The 25,126-nt window shown below is 42.9% G+C and overlaps 2 protein-coding genes across 3 annotated transcripts in view; both read right to left on the bottom strand.

Moving 5' to 3' along the window:
- RPS26 (ribosomal protein S26) overlaps positions 1–25,126 on the bottom strand; it is a 104,738-nt gene that overhangs the window by 31,338 nt on the left and 48,274 nt on the right. The gene's annotated exons all lie outside the window — the stretch shown is intronic.
- The window catches only part of SUOX (sulfite oxidase), a 47,251-nt gene continuing 42,481 nt past the window's right edge, over positions 20,357–25,126 (bottom strand). For both annotated transcript variants that reach the window (XM_072135050.1, XM_072135051.1), the window contains exons 3-4: positions 23,396–23,570; positions 20,357–22,550 (exon numbers count right to left, since the gene is read on the bottom strand). In XM_072135050.1, coding sequence (XP_071991151.1) covers positions 21,090–22,550; positions 23,396–23,570 — 1,636 coding nt within the window. In that variant the 3' untranslated portion in view covers positions 20,357–21,089. The remainder of the gene's footprint in view (positions 22,551–23,395; positions 23,571–25,126) is intronic.

The following is a 25,126-nucleotide window of genomic DNA, read 5'->3' as shown; positions in this document are numbered from 1 at the left end:
GATTTACTGTATATACTTGAGTATAAGCCGACCCGAGTATAAGCCGAGACCCCTAATTTTACCATCAAAAACTGGGAAAACCTTTTGACTCGAGTATAAGCCGAGGGTGGGAAATGCATTGGTCACAGACCCCCCCAGTATGTAGCCAGCCTGCCCCCTGTAGTATACAGTACTGCCCCCTGTAGTATACAGCACTGCCCCCAGTAGTATACAGTCTGCCCCCAGTAGTATACAGCCTGCCACCAGTAGTATACAGCTTGCCCCCAGTAGTATACAGCACTGCCCCCTGTAGTATACAGCACTGCCCCCAGTAGTATACAGCCTGCCCCCTGTAGTATACAGAACTGCCCCTAGTAGTATACAGCACTGCCCAGCGTTAAAAAAATAATAAACTTCTATCCTCACCCTCCGGTGGCCGCGATGTGCAGCGCTGCTCCCCCGATGTCCGCGCGGGTCCTCTTCTGGCTTCCGCGCCCGTCTTCTTTCTTCTGCTGGGCGCCGCCATTGTTCTCCCCCGGACAGCGCCTAGTATGACGCGCCGCTGCTGACGTCATACTGTGGGAAAAACATGGTGGCGCCCGGCACGAAGTTATAGAAGACAGAAGTCGGGTGCGGAAGCCAGAAGAGGACCCGCGCGGACATCGGGGGAGCAGCGCTGCACGTCGGGGCCACCGGAAGGTGAGTATATAAGTTAAATATTTTTTAACTCGTGTATTGACTCGTGTATAAGCCGAGGGGACGTTTTTCAGCACAAACTGTAGTTATGAGCCCCCGCTTACAGGATAGAGTCAGGGTTAGGATTGTATCTTTGTAATCTAGTGGGTTTCTGTGAACCCCACTAGATTATGTAAAAACAAGTTGATTGAAGAAGGTTGCATCACTGTAACAATCCTCTATCAAGTGTTCTGAGTTGTAATAACAATTTACATAAAGGGACCCTGGTTTTACCCCATTAAACTAGTAGCCCCATTATGTAGGGGATGAAATGTCCTTTATAGAATTCCTTCTTTGATGCAAAATCTCCCACCGTTTACCTATAAAAAAAAAAATCTCCCCAAAAGTCAGGTAAATATGACTCTTTTCACCTGATTTTCACATGAGATGACTCAAGTTTAGTGGTTGCAGGGGTAGTGTCAATTCAGAAGACCCTATGTTCTGATATAGAAACATGCTACTGGTGTCATATTAAAGATAAGAATCTCATCTTTTAGATCACATCAGGCTTAAAAATCTGTGAGCTACAAAACCAGAGATGCAGGCAGTTGAAAACATAGTTACAAATAAAAGTTGAAGATAAAGATCCTGATTGTTATATTTAATTTGAAACTAGTTGCATTCTAGGTGTTATAGGGGCTTCTGAAGTGAAATTCCCCCTGAAACCACTAAACTTTACTCATCTCATATGAAAATTAGGTAAAAATAAAAGAGGGAATTCTAGAAAGGACATTTCATAATCTCCCTGAGGGGGGTAGTAGTTTAGATAAAACCTGGTGACAGGTTCTCTTTAAAGAGAACCTGTCACCAGAATACTAATTTTAACAGGGGACAGGTTGTTATAGACAAAGTACTGTATTCAACAAATATGTTTTTTCTTTTTAATTGTGTTATATGGTGTCTAAAATAAGGTATGTGATACTTTATCTGGCTTCAGTCTGAGTCCCAGAGAGGAAAATTTCAAATGGCAACTTCAGTCTGCTCTATAATATATTCACTGCCCCTCCCTCGCCCTCCCACATCCTCTCCTTGCACTGACATGCCAGAGGGAGAGATTCTCTGCAGTGAGCTAACATGTCATTGGGGAAGAGGGGGCAGTAGTGCAGTGAATATATTACAAAGCAGACGGAAGTTGTCATTTGAAACTTTTTGAGACTTAGGCTGAAGTATCTGGCAGGGAGCCAGGTAAAGTCTCACATATTTTATTTCATACACCATATTACACAGACATTTTTTAAAAAACATATTTGGCATATACAAGTCTTTATAAACCTGTCCCATGATAACAATAGCATGCTGGTGACAGGTTCCTTTTGCAAATGTACCTCACTGATGGGTAGTACAGTTGACATTAGCATGGGAACATCCCCTTCTTGGTGACATTACAGGTGAGGCGGAAGAAAGAATTTGGTTTTGCGGATGGGTGCGCTTGTAACCAGGAATAAGTAACCAAAGCGAATTTTGGTAAAAGCTAGGTTCGTCTTTATTAGAAGTGATAGACAATATTTAGGTTCATAGGTAGTGATGCGTTTCGGGATAACCCTTCATCAGACCAATATTGTGTTAGCCGGGCAGGGGACGTTCGGCGGCTGTAAACACTTTTATCCAAGTGTTTTACAAAATTCGCTTTGGTTACTTATTCCTGGTTACAAGCGCACCCATCCGCAAAACCAAATTCTTTCTTCCGCCTCACCCATACTCTTACGGTTCCATTGGACACCGGTTATTGGAGCGTTTGGGAGCTGCTAAATTAACCGTAAGGAGAAGTTTCCATCAAGGGTAATCGACACCCCCTCAATTGTTCTCTGCAACTTTGCAAGTTGCGTCCAGGTGAGCACCTTCATTACTTACCTGACAACCAACTTACGTAACGTTATCACACGAGGCGCCGTCCTCTCTCGTTGTCTTTTTTGTTTTCTCTTTCTTTTTCTGGTGACATTACAAGCCGGGGGGTGGGGAGCAAGTATAAATCATTGGGCTATGTAAATGTTCATTGTGAGTCATTTTGAGACTCCATTATAATCTGGGTAGGCTGTCTGAAATTCACTTTGCTGAGTCTCACAGAGCATGTAGCTTTTGATTACTCACTATTACTGCTTTTGTCATGTTCTTGGTAACCATTTTTTCTATTTTTTTATCTGACAAATATTTTTATGTTGCACTGCAATTTCATGTATTAAATCTTTAAAGTGTAATACGTTTTGCTTGTATCCCTACTGAATCTAGGTTTCCAAAGAGATAGCATTACTGATATTAATTTTAAGGGATCTTGATTTATGTAGACAGGTGCCTTCTAAGGCTACAATCACATGACCAGATCACGACCAGAATAGAGGTCTATGACACCAGGACACAGTGTATGGAGCACATTTTGTCTCAATGCACCATGACCTGGCTGGGGAGCCGCACCCCAAATGATGGGGATGTTACCAGAGTCACTCCGTGTTGGAGCTTCTCAGATTGTCTCACAAGGGAACATTATCCCTAGTCATAGGGAGCACAAGGCCACTGATGACAATAGAAAATGACTAGACGGGCAGGAATAGGACCTGCAATAAAATATGTGGCACAGACAGTTGGCTCACCCACACTGCAGTGCATGCACTGGTTGCGTGCATCAGTCCATCGAAAGTAATGGGGCTACAGGTAGTGCACCCTACGGCTGTGTGATGTCCGTATTCTAAAACATCAGAAGGGTTACCAGTAAATGCACCAGTGGGCCCTGACATACGCTGACTCTGCCCTCCGTCGACAGCATCCAACTTTATCTTTGTCCTGCATACCGTACATAGTCTGACCCTGAAATATGTATAAAAATATTGTATTCTTCATGCAATAGTTTGAGATTATAAAAATATATGGTGCAATATAACAAGGGAATGAGATTCCATTTACAGCGTACCCCCCTTTCCCAGCAGCTCCCCTTCATACTGTGCCCCCCAAGCAGCTCCCCTTCATACTGTGCCCCCCAAGCAGCTCCCCTCCATACTGTGCCTCCCCAACAGCCGCACTTCATACTGTGAACCCACAGAAACTTACTTTCATACTGAGCTCCCCTTCATGCAGTGCCCCACGCATAAGCTTCTCTTCATACTGTGCCCCCCAGAAGATCCTCTTCATATACTGCCCTCTTCCCTCCTTGTTACTTACTTGCCTCTCCATTCTCCTACAGAAGCTGTACTCTTCTTCTCTCCTGCTGTGTGTAGCGCGGAAGCCGGCAGGCAAGATGCACAGTGGTGGTGCAGAAAGCTGACAACTATCTGCATTATTGCTGCAATTAACTCTAGACACCGATAATAATAATAATCTTTATTTATATAGCGCCATCAAATTTCTCATCGCTTTACAAATCACCAATGTAGTTGATGTCCCGGGACAGCAGGACATAGCCCAAAATATATAAGTATGATGTGTGTGTTTTACTACAGGTTTTCTATAACTGCAAACAATTGTAGCACTGTAGAAACGGTGGCCAAAGGTAGCATGTGTGATGTAAATGTCCATATAAGGACAGTAACAGTACTAGGGAAATACCCTGAGCAATGGCAGCAGCCAATCACTGGCTCACAATTTCAGAGGGAGGAGCCAGGACATAGGGTGTATCCCTTTCTATGAGCCTACAGTGGGATACATTGTAGCCCTCTGTTGTAAGGATTAGGGCCGGTTCTAGACAAGGAGGGGCCCTGGGCAAAACTAAAAGTGGGGCCCCAAAATAAGACTATTTTATGAACAGTCAAATTCAGTAAGAGGCTCCTTTAGCCCTGCACAATAATAACACTTTGTAGTTTACAACCAGTAGTATGGTAAGGCAATGTGTAATATGGGACTGTAGGGGAATTTTATAGGAGATAAGATGATAGGTTACACTAGTTTGGCAAACTTTGCACATTAGTGAGACAAACTGGATTTCTCTGGAGAAACACAGTAAAAGTGCCAGATGCATTTCCTGATCCAGCCATGGCTGTGTAATCCAAATCAATGCATCATAGTGAATTCTGATACAGTGAACGGCCAAACAGCTGGAGCACTAATGCTTTATGCTCAGTAGTCACAGCAGCTTCCCAGCCTTTCCTGAGCTCAACTGCTTCATAACTCACTGATGCAACTTAAGGTTGGTCTGAAAATTGCAGCTGGAAAACTTACCACATTACCAAAAAACACAGAAAACTGACCTAATGGAAATATTTGTAGCGTATCTGTGTTTTTGGAAGTGCTCTGAGTATTGGCATACAGAGTAAACTACTCCATGGACACGCCATGGATTTCAAGAGTGTCATGAGGACTTACAGTTTTGCAATGACAATATTCTTAGGTGGCATCGCTTGGTAGAAGTATTGTTAGAAATGTAGAGTTTACACAAGGTATTTAGCTTCAGGCAAATGCAAACTATTGACACAAGTGGAATGTACGGTAATAGGATTTCCAGGTATTGGGATTGTTGTTGGCCTTGGCCTTACCATGCTGACATCCCTAAAGATAAACAGAAGTTTGTAGGTATACTTCCTGCACAAGTTCTACATGTTTTTATTGATTGTGGTCTACATCCTCCCTATTGGGAAGTGGATCATAAGAACAGAGGGGTCTTGTATTTAGATAATATGACAAATGCTTATCCTGCTTCCCTCTGTGCTCTGTCCCATGAATAGGAAATGTTCATTGTGGACTCAACTATACTTCAAAGCAAACCTAGACATAACTCAAATATTTCAATTCTTTGTCAATGAATCTTTGATCAGGGGGCTTACATATCATTGTGTGTTGAGCGCCAAGGATTTCAGGTCTAGAGATCCAACAGAATAGACAATTCGCTAAATACTCCATAGTGGTGTTTGATAAGGCTTGATTTGTAAATTCATCCTAGGAACATATCTTCTTCTTAGGAGACCCCTGTAAGAAGATATGGCATAATTAGGAATATGTCTCCCAAGCTCACAATTTGGTACAAGTGTAGCCACGCCTCTATCACATCCAAAAAGAGCGTGCCAACATCTACTCTTTGTCAGTCTTTTGGGGAATTCATTGCACATGGATAGGCTGCCCGGAGCTTCTTCCCTAACGGCATGTATAGCTAGTAAGTTATTTGTTTTTATTCCCTTTATATTTATAAAGTTTATATTTTATGTGCACTGTACTTTTTCGTATATATATTAAATCTTAAACTTAAAAGAGTTTGCTCAACAAATAAAATTCTCAAATTTCAATCCCCTAGTGATGTTTACACAATAAAGATCGTTTTAACCCCTTACTTTACAATTTTACTCAGTTTTATTGCTGTTTTAGCTCCTATCACTCAGTGGTGGTCAGTGTAAAATTCCAGAGTGTGGGGGCGGGGACTCTCTAAGCAGACACTTTATGATCCCTCTAGTGCTATGAGATGCTATGAGTTGACAATGTGGTTAGATTATAAGGGCACAGGTTTATCTACACTTTTATTTAGCTTCTGGACATTGTACTAGTATCTGACACATAGAAAGATGAGAGATACATGAGATGCATATTACACATGACAATCTCAGATCTACTATCACAGCCATAACATACACAGTTCTGCTATATACCCCCCTCCCCTGGATAAAGATCTTATCTGTCTTTAGCTTGTAGCTTTGCTCTTCTCACAAGATGTCTACCGACTCTAAACTCGGAAGATCCAGGGGCAAGGTCTAGGGGCAACTGAAATTGTGTACAGCAGGACTGATAGAGACAGGTTGGAATTATATCTGTGAAATGTTGTATTTGTGTTAATAATAGTGAATTAGAGAATGTGTTATTTTGTTATCCTGAGTACATTTAAGAAACGTGTCTTCTTGAGAATACCCTTTTAAGTCGTTGCTCGTAACCTTAGAGAATCTAAGTTTCTGAAGAGATTTACATTACCAAGTTTCTTACAGAATAGTAAGGCAGCTTGGGACAAAGATAGGGAGTAGATTTAACATAAATATGCCATTTTGGATAGTTGGGTGGGATTTATGTTGTAAATTGGGAGTCTCCCTGGTGTAAGTGTACCCCGTGACTGAACTTAAGAGTGGGGGTTTATATGAAGGCCATATATGTCAAAATCTAGTTCTTGAAAGCCATACAATATGCACCCCCAGTAGATAGGTAGCTGTAGCACATGATCCCCACTAGTTAGGTAACCCCAGAAATACTATTCACCTACAATACCTGTGCTCTCTGACGCCAGTTTTCACTATGACCGAGGCGCTGCCACCGCCGTTATGGCTTAGGTGATGACGCCTGGGTCATTGGGAGGAGTGGATGCTGGCATCTGTCTTCTAAGTAACAACGGAGGTAGGTGCCTAGGTCGCACAGAGGACAACAGCAACAGTAAAATCACTGCATGCATCCAGTAATCAGCGTTGTGTGTGATGCACACAGCACCAATCACTATTTATTAAAGGAAATCTACCAACCTACCTTACGGTAGATACCAGAATTTGAGCAAAATGGGAGGCAGCTGCTGCAGGATGGGGGCTCTACCATGGGGAATCTTTTAGAAAGTATATTTCCCATGGTAGATTTCCTTTAAAGATTTGTCTATGAGGCAGATGCAGCCATCAAAACAGCCACTTCTGGTTCCAACGCTATAGGTTCCCTACCCCTGATCAGTATTAGGCTACATTCACATGAACATAGAATTTGTTCTTTTGCTGTCTGTAGATTCAACAAAAGTACACGGACAATTGCTTTGCTATGGGCTCATACACATGGCCATGTATGAGATGACTGCCTAGGCTGCAGATTATAGAGCAGGTCCTTTTCCCCACTCATGATGCGCCTTCTTCATGTTCACGTGGAAGGCCAGCCATTTCCCTGGGCAAGGTCCAGGATGACCAGGTACATGACAGTGTTAAGCTGAGGTACGGGCCTTCCTAGGCTGCCTGTAGCTGGTCTTGGGGACCAGTACCTACACATAGTAGGTCCTCTCACAAGTATCCATCACTTCTGGTCAGACTGGGCTTGCACCACATTATCATGTATCACCTGCATGCCGTGATCTTCTCACAAAAGCACATGACATATTAAAAAACTGACACGCTAGTGCTGGACAAGTCCCCTTTTCACTAGGGGCTCATGCACATGTCACCAATGCAGGAGCTAATACGGGGAGAACCCTTTTGAGGCCTGTGCAACCTCCCAGTAGCCAAATAGAATTTGCGGAAATACCATTCTCAGTCACACCCCTGGCAGTCAACCAACATCCTGCTTCAGGGTGCCATAGAACTGTTCACACAGATGATTAGTCTGGGGGTGGTAGAGTGTGATTTTGCACCTGTAGTTGCTTACAATATTTGTGACATGAACTGGGTTCCCTTGAAGGAAACCCACATGTGAAAAAAAATCTCTAGAAATGCAGTGGCCAGCTTGTTGGTTGATATAGTCATTGCTTACTGCTTGCTTTCTCCCTCCTGATATCTTTCTTCCTCCTCAGTCAGCCTCCAATGTCTGCCCTCTCCTCCGTCAGCCTTCCGATGTGTCCCCCTCGACACAGTCACCCTACAATGTCTGCCCTCTCCTAACAGGCAGTGTCCCATGTCTGCCCTCTCCTTACAGGCAGTGTCCCATGTCTGCCCTCTCCTTACAGGCAGTGTCCCATGCCTGCCCTCTCTTTACAGGCAGTGTCCCATGCCTGCCCTCTCCTTACAGGCAGTGTCCCATGCCTGCCCTCTCCTTACAGGCAGTGTCCCATGCCTGCCCTCTCCTTACAGGCAGTGTCCCATGCCTGCCCTCTCCTTACAGGCAGTGTCCCATGTCTGAGGGTAATTTAAAACTTATCTTTTATTGCTTTTTATTTGTATAAAAATACTTTTATGATGCCATGTTGCCTGCTTGAGGCTGGCCAGAAGATTATTGGAGGTGGCCAATGTTTAATTGTAAACTAAGTATATCGTAGCTTTCAATAAATATGTCTTGTTGTAAACTTAAAGGAAACCTGTCAGGTGGATTGGGACACTAAACCACCAACAGGTCCTTATGGACTGGTGGTTTAGTTTTCTAAATAACCCTATATTATTAACGTTTGTGAGCCCTATTATAAATAATTACCTTGGCCCGGGGCTCTGCGATTCTTTTAGTGAGGCCGGAGGTTTACTGCACAAGTGCTGTATGTATGCACTGTGCACAATGAAGCCGGAGTAGTACACCCTTGCTTCACTGTATATGCACTGTAGGTATGCAGCGTGCACTATGAAGCCGGAGTGTTCCAGCTTAATTGAAACTTTGAGAGGGGAGACGCCGAGAGCTCCAGCTGTGAGTCATATGTGCCTCTGTGGACTTACATCCCAAATTCATCTGACAGGTTCTCTTGAACACATCCAAGATCCCATTGGTAGAAGTCAGGCGGTGATCCCCTAGCTACTCCTCTGGTGGACAGTTAAGATCTTTTATTGGTGAGGCCTCATCTGAATGACCTAACCACCGGGGGAGTCCCAAAGGCTAGATGCTACAACCAGAAACACACCAGCCAACCAGTAACCACAATGCATCTGAGAAGGTGCCTACTATGTATATACACTCATCGGCAACTTTATTAGGTACACCTGTCCAACTGCTCGTTAACACTTAATTTCTAATCAGCCAATCACATGGCGGCAACTCAGTGCATTTAGGCATGTAGACATGGTCAAGACAATCTCCTGCAGTTCAAACCGAGCATCAGTATGGGGAAGAAAGGTGATTTGAGTGCCTTTGAACGTGGCATGGTTGTTGGTGCCAGAAGGGCTGGTCTGAGTATTTCAGAAACTGCTGATCTACTGGGATTTTCACGCACAACCATCTCTAGGGTTTACAGAGAATGTTCCGAAAAAGAAAAAACATCCAGTGAGCGGCAGTTCTGTGGGCGGAAATGCCTTGTTGATACCAGAGGTCAAAGGAGAATGGGCAGAATGGATCAAGCTGATAGAAAGGCAACAATGACTCAAATCGCCACCCGTTACAACCAAGGTAGGCAGAAGAGCATCTCTGAACGCACAGTACGTCGAACTTTGAGGCAAATGGGCTACAGAAGCAGAAGACCACACCGGGTGCCACTCCTTTCAGCTAAGAACAGGAAACTGAGGCTACAATTTGCACAAGCTCATCGAAATTGGACAGTAGAAGATTGGAAAAATGTTGCCTGGTCTGATGAGTCTCGATTTCTGCTGCGACATTCGGATGGTAGGGTCAGAATTTGGCATCAACAACATGAAAGCATGGATCCATCCTGCCTTGTATCAACGGTTCAGGCTGGTGGTGGTGGTGTCATGGTGTGGGGAATATTTTCTTGGCACTCTTTGGGCCCCTTGGTACCAATTGAGCATCGTTGCAATGCCACAGCCTACCTGAGTATTGTTGCTGACCATGTCCATCCCTTTATGACCACAATGTACCCAACATCTGATGGCTACTTTCAGCAGGATAATGCGCCATGTCAGCTGGAATCATCTCAGGCTGGTTTCTTGAACATGACAATGAGTTCACTGTACTCAAATGGCCTCCACAGTCACCAGATCTCAATCCAATAGAGCATCTTTGGGATGTGGTGGAATGGGAGATTCGCATCATGGATGTGCAGCCGACAAATCTGCGGCAACTGTGTGATGCCATCATGTCAATATGGACCAAAATCTCTGAGGAATGCTTCCAGCACCTTGTTGAATCTATGCCATGAAGAATTGAGGCAGTTCTGAAGGCAAAAGGGGGTCCAACCCGTTACTAGCATGGTGTACCTAATAAAGCGGCCGGTGAGTGTATATATATACATATACACTTACCTGCAGTAGTTTTACTATATAGGATTAGGCTATATTCACATATGGCATATTTCTGTACTTTTCATTTAACCTTAAGTTTTAAATATTCCACGTATTTTCCAAAGCCTCTGAATTTGATATGTATAACATACTTTTATGTGTTTTGCTGAATTTACTATATTGGTGAGACTGGTGCCCAACTGACCCCATTAGTAGTACAAGGATGTGTTAGATTTCTGTCATGGGGTTACATGAAAACATTTATTTCAATGTTTTTTTTTTCCAGCGTTTTTGACTGTAAAGTCAACAGTAGTTAGGTTCCTGAAGTGCATAAGCAATGGACGTAAATAAATTAAATTTCTATTTCTTTTTTCTGTCCTGCAGATTGGGTCCACACACTGTACACTGTGCATCTGCATTGTGTTTTGACACATATTTCAACCTTTGCATTGCATTGATTTTTACCAGAATTCACAGCAAAAAGTGACATGTCAGAAATCCCATACGCTACAGTGCTACTGTATTACCCTATGCATTTGCTGCTTGGCAAATCCACACACAATTCATAACATATGCTGATACCACAATTTTCAAATTTACTTTGCATATTCCCAACTGGTGCTGTGGGGCCACACTGCCAAAGTTGTGCTGAGTTTGTAAAGGCAAAAGGTAAAATAATAGCCCCACTTTCTCGGCTTTGTTCCATCCCAATAAAGCAATCATATCCTTCAGTTGCAATTGCAATCAGCATAATATCTAATCTTCTTAGGGCGTTGGTTTGAGTAATATATCAAAATGACTTTGTTAGTGCAGGATATAAAATGTAATGCATTACATATAAACAGGCAGGTTTCATCAGTGCTGGCGTGGCTTCTACACTGGCGAGTCTACACAGAGATATGGTAAAACTTATAGGTTATAGGATACGATACGAGTTATAGGTTGCGGTTTATGAACTGAATGGTGCTGAGATGCATCACCATATTCATCCTGTCCCTTTAAGGATTGTATTAAAAATAAATTTGATAAAATAATATGGATGGGTAAGACAACCTGGCTGGTACCGTGTATGGTAAAAAGCCTTCCTTGTCATAGAAAAGGGAAGTGACAGATGACCAGGAGAAGAGAAGCACTGGAAGATGAGTAGTGAGTTAATTTTTTTTTTAATTACAAAAAGAAAAAATTAGGGGGGGGGTTGCAGGGTGCTGGCTACCTATATACTGGGTGGGGGGTTGCAGTGTGCTGGCTACCTATACACTAAATACTGGGTAAGGGGGGGCAGTGTGCCGTCTATCTATATGCCGGGGGGAGGGTGCAGTGTGCCGGCGATATATATACGATGGGGGGGCAGTGTGCAGGCTACCTATATACTGGTGGGGGGTGCAGTGTGCGGGCTACCTATATACTGGGAGGGGGGTGCAGTGTGCTGGCTACCTATATACTGGTGGGGGGTGCAGTGTGCCATCTATCTATATACTGGGGGGAGGGTGCAGTGTGCCAGCTATATATGTATATACTATGGAAGGGCAGTGTGCTGCCTACCTATATACTGGTGGGGGGTGCAGTGTGCCAGCTATATATATATACTATGGAGGGGCAGTGTGCTGGCTACCTATATACTGGGTGGGGGAGGGCAGTGTGCTGGCTACCTATATACTGGGTGGGGGAGGGCAGTGTGCTGGCTACCTATATACTGGTGGGGGGTGCAGTGTGCCATCTATCTATATACTGGGGGGAGGGTGCAGTGTGCCAGCTATATATATATATACTATGGAGGGGCAGTGTGCTGGCTACCTATATACTGGTGGTGGGTGCAGAGTGCGGGCTACCTGTATACTGGGGGGAGGGTGCAGTGTGCCATCTATCTATATACTGGGGGGAGGGTGCCATCTATCTATATACTGGGGGGAGGGTGCAGTGTGCCATCTATCTATATACTGGTGGGGGGTGCAGTGTGCCATCTATCTATATACTGGGGGGAGGGTGCAGTGTGCCATCTATCTATCTATATACTGGGGGGAGGGTGCAGTGTGCCATCTATCTATCTATATACTGGGGGGAGGGTGCAGTGTGCCATCTATCTATATACTGGGGGGAGGGTGCAGTGTGCCAGCTATCTATATACTATGGAAGGGCAGTGTGCTGGCTACCTATATACTGGTGGTGGGTGCAGAGTGCGGGCTACCTGTATGCTGGGGGGAGGGTGCAGTGTGCTTGCCATCTACAGTATATACTGGGGGGGGGGGCCTGCAGTGTGCTGGTTACCTATTGACTGGGGGTGGGGTGTACCATACACGAGATAAAAAAGATACAGCATGCGTCATCTTTTCTCGTATGTACAGCCAGGAACCGTGCCTCACTATAGTGAGGGGAGGCGTGAGCAGCTGCTACACACATTAGTGTGAAAGAGGCCTTAGACCCAGGCTGCAGTGAACAGCTGTAAGAGTTATGAAAATTTTCTGCAATGAGGCTTTATTGTTAATACTTTGCTCTTACGTCAACCCCAAATTGAGATATTCCAACTGTCTGGAGTTTCAAATCCAATTTGTCTGGGGTTTCACAAAGTATATCTTTTCCAACTTGCATACAAGTTAAACTTAAAGTGAACCTGTCACCAGGAGACCCATTTTTAGCACTCCCCCAGTCCCCACAGAGCATAGTACATACACTGCCAAAGTGTTTTTGTATAAAAAAAAATAGGTTTTACAGAAAAAAAGATATGTTATTTTGTACCTTTCATTGGCATCTGCTGTGTGACTAGGCAGTTGCCAATTGGGAGGGGCTGGAAAGGAGCAGTTCCCCCCCACCCTTGGGAAATGTGTGACCTTTTCAAATATATGAATAACTCCCCACACTCGGGATTGGCTGTAGAGGAGCAGGGGCGTCGCTAAGCCCAGTGATGGGTGTTTTAATATATTTGAAAAGGTCACATGGAGGAGCGGTTTCCCAAGGGTGGGAAGGAACTGCTCCTTTCCAGTCCCTCCCAATTGGCAACTGCGTTTTGAATGCACAATGTGTAAACGTGGCCTAAAAACTTAATTCTTTTTATAATTTGGGGCAAAAAGTTAAAGGGGTTGTATGGCTGTGCACCTTGTCCTCTATGTTGTATATAAAATAAAGTCAATGCATTAAGTAATTGTTGTTAGCATTCCCTTCTTGGTTTTTTTATTTACAGAAATTAGTAGTTTGTAGTTGATTACACTTACTGATCTCCCTGCTTCTGCTGTGCATTCGTGGACCGATCTGTCTCTGCTGCTTGGCTGCTCATACTCTCCTGCAGTGCACATTACGCAGCCAGTCGTGGAGCGGCACATACAGTGTGCGTGCACACACTGCTTCATGAGAGCAGAGTAGTGTAGGAATTGAAGTTTTTTTGCAGAGAGTTGCGACCATCTTTCATATTCGCATCGTATCACATGGAATAAAAAGGTAAAAAACTTTTAAAAACTATTTTCAGAGCCAAAAATAGCCAGAGCCAAGAAGTAGAATCTAATAAAGATACTGGGATTCAAAATTTTAACCTAGAATGGCTGTACAACCCCTTTTACCTCATGTCCTTTAATGTAACCTCAGCTGATGCAACAGCAATTACAATAATTAGTAAACTGGTAACTACAATTCTAACAGATTGCTATTAATTTGCCAATTTAAATGTTCTAAGATTTCAGAAATACAGGGGGGGTATTTATATTTTAGGGGAAGCAATCTCCTTATTGGTGACTATGTTGTAACTTTTATGCTTTTATTAGATTTCCCCAGCTGACAACTGTTATGAGAATAGAGGAACAGATGGTCTAGGCGGAGAAGCTAGTACAATGTAAATTGTTAACTCGATACTGCACATTCTAATATAGTAGGTAATGATTAATTTTCTACTAGTCAATATTCTATATAATTAGTAATATTCTGGATTACTACATTTGATTTATAGAGCATACTAAAATAACGCCGTTTTTTTTTTACAGAAAGAGTTGGGTAGTGGTTTGCGGTTATAGGATAATTAGTTGCCAATGGCATTCTGTTTGAAGTACCTAGTACAGTGATTTTCAACCTGTGTGCCGCAGCACACTAGTGTGCCGCGACACATGGTTGAGTGTGCCGCGGGGAAAGTTCCCTGAGCCATGGTGCCCCTGTGTAGTGCTGCCGCCGCGCCCCCGTGTTTCTGCCCCATACTCACCTACAAGCCCCGCGTCGGCGATCTGCCCATCTTCTGTAACTCCTGCACCGCACGGCCCATGTCACGTGACTGACGCGACCTGACGTCAGGTCGCGTAAGTCACGTGACCAGAGGCGCGCGGTGCAGGAGTTACAGAAGATGGGCAGATCGCCGACGCGGGGTGCGCGGATCGCCATTAGGAGTAAAGGTACGCGGAAGAAGACATCAAGGGTAAGTATATAAGGTTATTATTTGTATAGGGAAGGCAGCTAGGGTCTTTTTTTTTTTTTATTAGTAAAGGGAGGCCGCTAGGGGCTCTTAATTAGTAAAGGGAGGCCGCTAGGGGCTCTTAATTAGTAAAGGGAGGCCGCTAGGGGCTCTTAATTAGTAAAGGGAGGCCGCTAGGGGCTCTTAATTAGTAAAGGGAGGCCGCTAGGGGCTCTTAATTAGTAAAGGGAGGCCGCTAGGGGCTCTTAATTAGTAAAGGGAGGCCGCTAGGGGCTCTTAATTAGTAAAGGGAGGCCGCTAGGGGCTCTTAATTAGTAAAGGGAGGCCGCTAGGGGCTCTTAATTAGTAAAGGGAGGCCGCTAGGGGCTCTTAATTAGTAAAGGGAGGCCGCTAGGGGCTCTTAATTAGTAAAGGGAGGCCGCTAGGGGCTCTTAATTAGTAAAGGGAGGCCGCTAGGGGCTCTTAATTAGTAAAGGGAGGCCGCTAGGGGCTCTTAATTAGTAAAGGGAGGCCGCTAGGGGCTCTTAATTAGTAAAGGGAGGCCGCTAGGGGCTCTTAATTAGTAAAAGGGAGGCCGCTAGGGGCTCTTAATTAGTAAAGGGAGGCCGCTAGGGGCTCTTAATTAGTAAAAGGGAGGCCGCTAGGGCCTTTTAATTAGTAAAAGGGAGGCCGCTAGGGGCTCTTAATTAGTAAAGGGAGGCCGCTAGGGGCTCTTAATTAGTAAAGGGAGGCCGCTAGGGGCTCTTAATTAGTAAAGGGGGCATCTAGGGCCTTTTAATTAGTAAAGGGAGGCCGCTAGGGGCTCTTAATTAGTAAAGGGAGGCCGCTAGGGGCTCTTAATTAGTAAAGGGGGCATCTAGGGCCTTTTAATTAGTAAAGGGAGGCCGCTAGGGGCTCTTAATTAGTAAAGGGAGGCCGCTAGGGGCTCTTAATTAGTAAAGGGGGCATCTAGGGCCTTTTAATTAGTAAAGGGAGGCCGCTAGGACCTTTTAATTAGTAAAGGGGGGCTGCTAGGGGCTCTTAATTAGTAAAGGGAGGACGCTAGAGGTTTTTATTAGTAAAGGGAGGCCGCTAGGGGTTTTTTATTAGCAAAGGGAGGCCGCTAGGCCTTTTATGACTGTTTTAGTGTCATTTTGTGCTATTTTGGTTGGTGGTGTGCCCCAGGATTTTCTAAGTATAAAAAGTGTGCCGCGGCTCAAAAAAGGTTGAAAATCACTGACCTAGTTCCTCATTCCTCAATCACTGTCCGTTCCTCATTTTGGTAAATTTACCAAGTTGAGGTTTTCTACAAGAGAACTTCGAATATCTCTGAAAAAGCTTTGTAATTAAAGGCAAACAGGTGGTTCCTTACCCCAATGTTAAAGGGAACCTGTAATCATATTTTCAGAAATACAGCTAGCGACAGGTTTCTATAGAGCCCTATTAACTGACACCCTTTTTTTTAGCAAACAATTGTTTGCCTTACATCTCTATAAATCAACTTTATAGATTACCCGGCATCAGAGGGGACATGTCCTGCTTGACCAGACCCTTCCAATGTTCCTTACCTCTTCTCAGTAAGTCATGTGACCAGGGTGACATTATCTAAGGTCCTATTACATTTCTCCCCCATTTATGCAGCTCATCACATCAGCCTCCATGAACTTCTACTTCTCCCCCATCCTCCATGGAGGCATGCTGTTATTTTATGCAATTAGATACTTACATGGGGTGGAGGTTACAAATGTAACAGGATCTTAGATGAGGTCATCCTGGTCACATGACTAAGTGCCCAATGATGTAACAGAACTCGCTCTCCATGTTCCATACAGTAGCATATCACAGCACTTAGACCAGTCAAACAGGAACAAGGAGGCCGGGCAGAGCAAGTAAAATTTAATATGTACAACTCAGTGTGACTGGACTCACATCAGGCAAGTTGCATATACAGTGCCTTGCGAAAGTATTCGACCCCTTTGAACTTTTCTACTTTTTGCCACATATCAGGTTTCAAGCATAAAGATATAAAATTTAAATTTAATGGTTCAGAATCAACAAGTGGAACACAATTGTGAAGTGAAACAAAGTCTATTGGATATATTAAACATTTGTAAAAAAAAATAAAATAAATAAATAATAATAAACAATATCTGTGCAGCAAACTCACTCCAGAAGTTCAGTGAAGATCTCGGAATGATCCAATGTTGTCCTAAATGACTGATGGTGATAAATATAATCCACCTGTGTGTAATCAAGTATACATGCACCTGCTCTGTGATAGTCTGGTTCGGCATCATGAAGACCAAGGAACACACCAGGGTGGTCCCGGATTCTGTTGTGGAGTTCAATGCCGGATTTGGGTACAAAAAGATTTCAAACTTTAAACATCCTAAAGGAGCAGTGTGCAAGTGATGATATTGAAGTGGAAAGAGTATCAGACCACTGCAGATCTACCAGACCTGGTCGTCCCTCTAATCTTTCATCTCAAACAAGAAGACTGATCAGAGATGTGGCCAAGAGGCCCATGATCCCTCTGGATAAACTGTATAGATCTACAGCTGAGGTAGGAGAGTCTGTCCATGGGACAACAATCAGCCGTATACTGCACAAATATGGTCTTCATAGAAGAGTGGCAAAAAGAAAACCATTTCTCAGATATCCATTAAAGGTCTTGTTTAGAAGTTTGCCACAAGCCACCTGGAAGACACCAAACATGTGGAAGAAGGTGCTCTGTTCAGATATAATCAAAATTGAACTTTTTGAGTTTTGTAACATTGCAGATATGGCAACTAACCATTTAGGAATTAGGGTAATGCTTTTTAATCATAGTTTTTAATGAAGTCTTTATGTTGGGTGGGTTCATTTGCATGACAGATTTCTTTAAATTAGCTAGGATTTGAATCAAGAATACAAGTGAATGTTAGAAACTGTAACAGAAACTTAAGGCTTTTTCTATCAAATGCCAGAAAGCATTTGGCTATTGTGACACAAACCTTCCCACTTCAACAAGCCTCTGTGCCTGCACCCACTAGCTAACTGAAAAAGATCTTTATCTATGGCTCAAACAGCCCTTACCAGTTGTAAGGCGACTTCCAGATTAACTGCTATAAAACCAAAATGGCTACTGGTACCGGAATGAGAGCAGACACACAATCTTTATTAGCACACAGCTGCATATATAAAAACACAGAAAATGATCTGCATAGGGGCATGAAGAGGTTATAAAATAGTGCATAGGCCAGCTTGAATATACCAGAACCTCCCCTTTAAAGACAGACATTCTACCAAAATGTTGATGAACTATGCACCGTTTCTTCCAGAGGCCTTGTTCTCATAAAAACAGAATGTTTATACTAATTGTCCTTGTGTTCGCTTAGTACAAGCCACAACATGGTCTTCAAGCAGAGAAGTTGCAGAAAGATAAGGTAAACAATAGCAAGGACAAAATAATTTGTAAACAGTTGTTCTTCTGTATTCCTTTCAAGCATTTTTTCCCCTTTTAAAACAAATATCTGTAATATTTTTCAATTGGTATGAGAGTACCTCCATGCGCACACCTGGCCTACATGTTAAGCATTACCAAACACCCTGTGTAACCTTATAGAGGTCCTGGAAACGGGATCCGTTTTTTGGTAGTGTTCCTTGTGCAGTGTAACAATCTGAGAAGCTGCAACACAGAGGGGGTTGTGTTCACCCCAGGAGCCCGTCAGGTTAATTATCATAATTCTAAAAGTTGCTTTTAGAAGGAAGGAGCTCATTGACCTCTCAAGACACAAGATTACCACATAATGGGGCACATTTACTTACCCGGCCCATTCGCGATCCAGCGGCGCGTTCTCTGCACAGGATTCGGGTCCGGCTGGGATTTAAGATGGTAGTTCCTCCGCCGTCCACCAGGTGGCGCTGCAGCGCCGAAAATAATCTTAACGCCCCGGAATGCACCATCCCATAGAAGGTGAAGGTGAGCGCTCCCCAAGCGACACATTTTCGGTTTTTAAATGCGGCGTTTTTTTCGAATACGTCGGGTTTTCGTTCGGCCACGCCCCCCCGATTTCTGTCGCGCGCATGCCGGCCCCGATGCGCCACAATCCGATCGCGTGCGCCAAAAACCCGGGGCAATTCATGTACAAGCGGCGCAAATCGGAAATATTCGGGTAACACGTCGGGAAAACGCGAATCGGGCCCTTAGTAAATGACCCCCAATGTGTCTGGATCTATGAGTCAGTGTCCCTGGTTTATGACGCTTGATTGTGAAGGAAATCTACAAATCAAAAAGAAAACAGCCGAACTTCTTGTAAATTATATTTTATTATGCTTTTTACATATAAAAGCAGAATGAAGCACAATGTTTTATTTCAACAAAATGCTATATTTAAGGCATCTAGGAGCATCACATCTGTATATAATAAAACATGAGAGGTTTAGTGTTGAACACCAACCAGTTATGATTATTAGATACACCAATCCATTCCAGTTACAATACGAGGTTTTCACTTACTATTTAGTAACTCACTGGTTTATTTAGACAAGTATACCTGAAATAAAAGCTGTCAGGCATCAAAAGTTGTGCGTCACACAGCAGAGGCTACACATATTATCTTACAATATTAAGGGAACAGGGAAAAGGGGTGAGGCATGATAAAACAGTCTTTCAATGAACGCCATCCTCCCCCAAGTGCTCACAAATAGTTTGACAGTCTTTTCCCACTGCCTTGGTTACCACAAATACTTTAGTTTGGGGGAAGGAACCCTGCAGTATTCCAGCTCTACATCAGATGCTGTAATGGAAGATATAGTGCTCAAAACATAGCACTAAAGATTCACATATTTAATAGCAGCTAAACTTATACATGTAGAATGACCTTCTATGACTGGGTAGACTAAGATCACCACCATACCTAGTAACATTACTCTAAGGCAGGCTATACACTTCCAATAGCCAGCAGCTTCTCCCCAGAGATCAGAAAGAGCAGCTATGTTGATATCCAAAAACTCTACCATTCCTGAGGGAAAAGCCTTGATATCCCATTGGCCAAAATCAACAATAGCAACAAACATTAAACTTCTTTGAAGACATAGGCACTGTATTACCTTGATAATTCAGTCATAAGCAGGTTTCCTATAACTTAGGAGGACTATTTGGAGGACTAGAAGGACTTTCATATAGTTCATCAATAGAAGACTGGTGCGAATTCTGTTGCCATCACTGTCGATCAGCTGCCCTGCACTTCTTTGCCGCAGTGAATTGCATTTCAGCTTTATCTCATTAAAGTATCAGGGCAAAGTTGCACCCAAATGTGTTTAATGCGGTTGTCATCCAACTCATGCAATAGCCACAGCCCTTTACAAACAGTTGACCGACATAAGTGCAGAGCCAATCACTGTGAAGATTGGCTTAGTATCACAGTGATTGGCTCTGCACTTATGTCGGTCAACTGTTTGACACGGAAACATATTTTAAAAGTATAACACAGTTCAGGTATTATCTGCACTATTTTATGCAAATTTGTTAAATGTCTAGTTACTTTGAAGATTGGCTTAGTATCAAAGTAACTAGACATTTTACAAATTTGCATAAAATAGTGCAGATAATACCTGAACTGTGTTATACTTTTAAAATATGTTTCCGTGTCCCTTTTCATCTGCCTTCCACTGACAGCTGAGAGATCACCTGATAAAGTGTCTAATAACCAAACTCTAGACTATCCAGGAACTGTCTTTATCATTTTCTTTAAGAGCTGAATCATTTCCATACCATTCCATTTCCATAGAGAATATTTCCCTTACTTATCAGCCTCCTGTCTGAAGCATAAAGAAGGCTTTCAAATACATTGCTCACTAATGGAGGAAGAATCAGAAAAGAGAACTCGGAAGCGGTTTCCTCTAATGAAGTATATCAAATTATTACCCTCTGCTCATTTTTCCGCAGTAAAAAAAATGCTGCAAAAAGGGTTACACTTTAAGACTAAAATGGCTTTATAAAATTAGGATGTTTATGGGGTATCCTTAAAGATAAAAAAAAAGCAAATGCACATGACAACCATTTTTATGGTTATTAGTTGCTGACAAGTTCTATTTTTAGGTACACGACAGCATCAAACAAGTAAATGATTCAATCATTTACAATATGACTGCAGTCTAGTGACATTACACTGAATTTCAGTATGAAATACTACCATACTTTCAGAAAGCATCACCGAGGTATAGCTACAAGTCATTATGTTAATCAGCTAAATCTAGATTTCCTGATACTCTTTTATAAGAGAAAACCCCTTCATCTCTGATCAATGTTCTTCTCCTACTGTGACACGGACACGGTGCCACGCGTTATTCAATACTCCACGCAAGTTCCATATTGGGGCCACAGTATCAGGCTGCACATTGTAGCCGCTATCTACAGCTTTGCAGATTATGGTTATTTCTTTCGCTTCAATGGGAACAACGGCCTCCAATGACCACAGTTTCCATGCCCATTTCAGACCCTCCTTCTGCTCTCCAGTAAGATCAGCCACTGTCCAAGTCTTTCCTCCATCCAGAGAGACATCCACTCGCACAATCTCTCTCCCGCCTCCGCTCCATGCATAACCTTTTATGGTGACTTTTCCGTCATGATCTGGGGTAATGGTTTGTCCAGGACATGGTTCTGTAATAGCAGACTGCACTGGCAGGTCTTGTATGGCTGGAGAAGAAGAAAAGTCTACAGTATCCCAATCCACATTTGGATTGAAGCCTTTGTAATCATTCTGCTGCCAGTGGCTAAGACTCTCCTCCTCACTTACAATAATGCGTCCCAGCCACTTCACATTCCGAGCCCCTACCACACCGGGCACAATAACCCGCAGAGGGTAGCCGTGGTCTTTAGGCAATTCCTCACCATTCATTTCAAAAGCAAGTAGGACTTCATGGTCCTTGCTCATTGCACGTTTAAAGGAGATCGAAGCTCCATATTTTGTTCCAGTTATATCCTGATCCAATCCTTCAAACTGGACATGTTGTGTTCCAGATACGTCCTCTGTATACCCAGCATCTAATAAAACATCCCTCAGCCTTACGCCTACCCAACGAGCTGTGCTAATGGCGGCTGTACCCCATTCCAGCCCTTTAACTTGCTTTATAGCATTCATCTCGGAGCGTCTATTTCCAGCACACTGTAAAGTGACAGTCACTTCATGTCGTGGATACTTTGTCTTCAGGTCTTTGAGGGACAATTTCAGTGGTTTACCTTGCTTTAATCCAGGGGGTCTGTCTACAATAAGCTGGAATTCATCAGGGTTAATATTTGGCACAGGCAAATGGTTCCTCTTGAAGAACAGCTCATTTGGAGTAATGAAGTTCTCAGTCAACAATTCAGGGGGAGGCTCCGCATTAAAAGGTTTTTGACTATTGATCTTTAGAATAGGATGTCGTGAAGGATCACCAGAGTAGGGATCGGATAAATCTTGTGGCTCCTCCGTGTCATCGTGGATGAGCACCCCCACCTTGTATTCTTGCAAAATTTCCATGACATGCTCACTTTTATGTACCCCATAAAGGGCCCAGAAAGGTTCTAGAGCTCCTCCAGCAGCTAGCAAGATTCGCTTTCCTCCAGGGTGTAGCTCCACAAAGTCTGTGATGTCAAATACTTCTCCTGAATACGTTACCCATATTCTATCGGTAGGATTTGTGTGTTTCTTCACATCCTCTCTTGTATACTGTGGAAAAGGATTTGATGGTACAGCCTCTTCTTTAGACTCGGCTTGAGTAACCTGAATAGAATTAAAATCATAAATAAGTTTAAAAATTGAACTGAAAAGAAACAAAAAAAAAAAAAAAGCAATTTGGTGGTCTGCACAAGTGGATGTAAAAATCATACAAAAGGAGTAGGTTGTACTGTTAAAGGAACACAACAACCATTCATTCAACATCCGGTTCATACATACAAATATTATTTTGTATCCATGTTCAGTTGCATCAGATTAGAGGATGAATGATTCCTTCGTAAACATTCTTTAAGGCCTCATGCACACAACTGCGCGCTTTAGTTTGCAGTGAACGTGCCAACTGCCCACACAGTCTTACTCTATGACTCTGGCGGCATGAGAAGTGTACATGAGGCCTTACAGAAAGGATTTTCATGGACTAATGACTTTTAAACAAGTCATTTCATCCACAGAATGGTCACTTTGGATGACATTTTTACCCATTAACAGCTCTCCCGCAATAGAAGAACTACATAGACACTATAAAGACAACATCTTATACCTTCAGAGTATGATACAACCCATTCAAAATTTGTGATATTTTTTTATCAGAGTCCTTATCCTGCCTGCTAATCTTCAGTTCACTGCTCAGACCCACCTCCAGTGAGGAGCAAGCAGGCACAGACCTCTTGAGGGAAACAATTAGATATCTGTCTCACCAGGTCTTTATTCACATCAATACTGCTGACCATTTAACAGATTTGTAGTGGTTTTATACCAATATTCTATAAACACTCGGAGACAACCAATAGCCATGTGCACTGCAGTCTCTTCAATGAGCAGTGTAGCACACAGGAGAGGGCTAATAAAAGTAGACAGAGGCATTTTCTTCTTATGACCTGTGTATTTACCTTTCTTCTCCGAGCATCGAAGACCAGTATGGAGCCCAGTCCCAACAAAGCTCCAGCTGCAGTGGCGCCCCATTTCCATTGGTTTGCTTTGTACTCAGCTTCTGTGCTCCGATTTCTCCTGAACTCATTTTTGGCTGTACATATTTTTGCTGACAAGAATATTTGCTTCTGCAACCTAAAAGACAAAACACATAGAAATATGTACACAAATGTTACAAACATTGAGCCTTAGAAATTTTGTAAGAATTTCAGGCCCACTATGGGTACACTTTTAGATTACAGAATACATCAATACATGGTGTGGCCTTGCACAAAACACATTTATGGACCCTTTGGGACTCACATCCACGTCATGCGCCAGTTACCGCCCTCCTCATGAATATGCCGGACCGCTTTTCTAGTGTATAGTGCAGCAATGTTTTTGTTAGTGTTAGAGGTTTCCGATAATGCCATCATTGTAACACTGCTGGGACTGTTGTAGCACTAGGAGCTGCTTACTTTTGTAAGCAGCTCCTAGTGCTGGTTTTGAGGGTGACTGGTCCTCTTTAAAATTCATGGTCCAGTTACAGAATCAATTGAGCTCTTAGCCACGTAGCAGTTACAGAAACAAAATATAACAGTGAGTTCATTGTTTCATTGTAGCAGTTCCTACAACTCCTATAGGTGGGGAGAGGGAGAGACACTAAAGCAAGATTGCACTAAAGCATAGAGGTTCTGGTGCTTATAGCAAACCAAAAAAAAAAAAAGAGAAGGTTGTGGGAATCTGCCACAGCACATCACTGGGGTAAGGCAGAAAGCAGAACCCCCGACCAGGTACAAGTATAGCATGGTGCTCGATCCTTCATTCTCTCTAACCAAAGAATAGTAGAGCCTTGATTTTGTAAAGAGGCAAGGAAAAGGGTCTTATTTTACTGCTTTTCATAAAATTGGAATTTTAAAATTTCTGTCCCTTAAAAAGGACTTTTCTGCATAGACCACAGAACATGTACTAAAAAGTGCATTTCAACAACACAAATTGTCGTACAAGTCACATGTAAGAAGAGCCTATCAGTTGCAGGTTGTACAAGATAAGATTAATGCAATAAAAGCTATCGACCATTTAAATAAATATTGTAAAAAAAGAAAATAGATAACGATTAGTCCCTAGAGCTTGCGGGCAGGAGCTGAGCCTTATCCATACTGAAGAGGATAACAAATCTATGTTTAGGCTAAGCACGCTTCCAAAAAAGCAATGATAACTTCATATCCTACAGTTACCCCCTTGAAGCAACAGCAAAACATGCGTTGAGGTGCTGTGGTGGTCATACTACATCAGTTCCTCCTCTCTTTTTGGTGAATTATAAAATGTCATAGTGTGCAATGGTTGCTAATACACGAGTTACCAGACTTGACACAAGAAATAAAACCAAAACATCAGACATTAATCCTGTACAAGATTGTAAGCCTGATATGTATTAGATGTTATTATCGTTGTCCGAATTTCAAGTTAACAAAAAACAATAAACATCAAGTGTATACCATCGACCAGTTGAAGTATCTTGTTTTTGCTTTATCTATGTGTTCCTTGTATCTATGGGAAGGTTTTATGCTCATGTTTAGTTGCACTTTATTCCTAACAGTTGTCTTTGTAGTTAGGCCCGCTTGCAGTTCCTTGGGTCTACAATTCAAATGCTCAGGCTCCCCCCAGTTCTAGGGGGCAGAATTTAGTCTGGGTCACACTCTAACCTCATA

Source organism: Engystomops pustulosus, chromosome 2, assembly GCF_040894005.1.
Source record: "Engystomops pustulosus chromosome 2, aEngPut4.maternal, whole genome shotgun sequence".
Classification (NCBI taxonomy): Eukaryota; Metazoa; Chordata; class Amphibia; order Anura; family Leptodactylidae; genus Engystomops; species Engystomops pustulosus.
The sequence above is the reverse complement of the archived record's forward strand: the minus strand, read 5'-3'. Positions and strand labels throughout refer to the sequence as shown.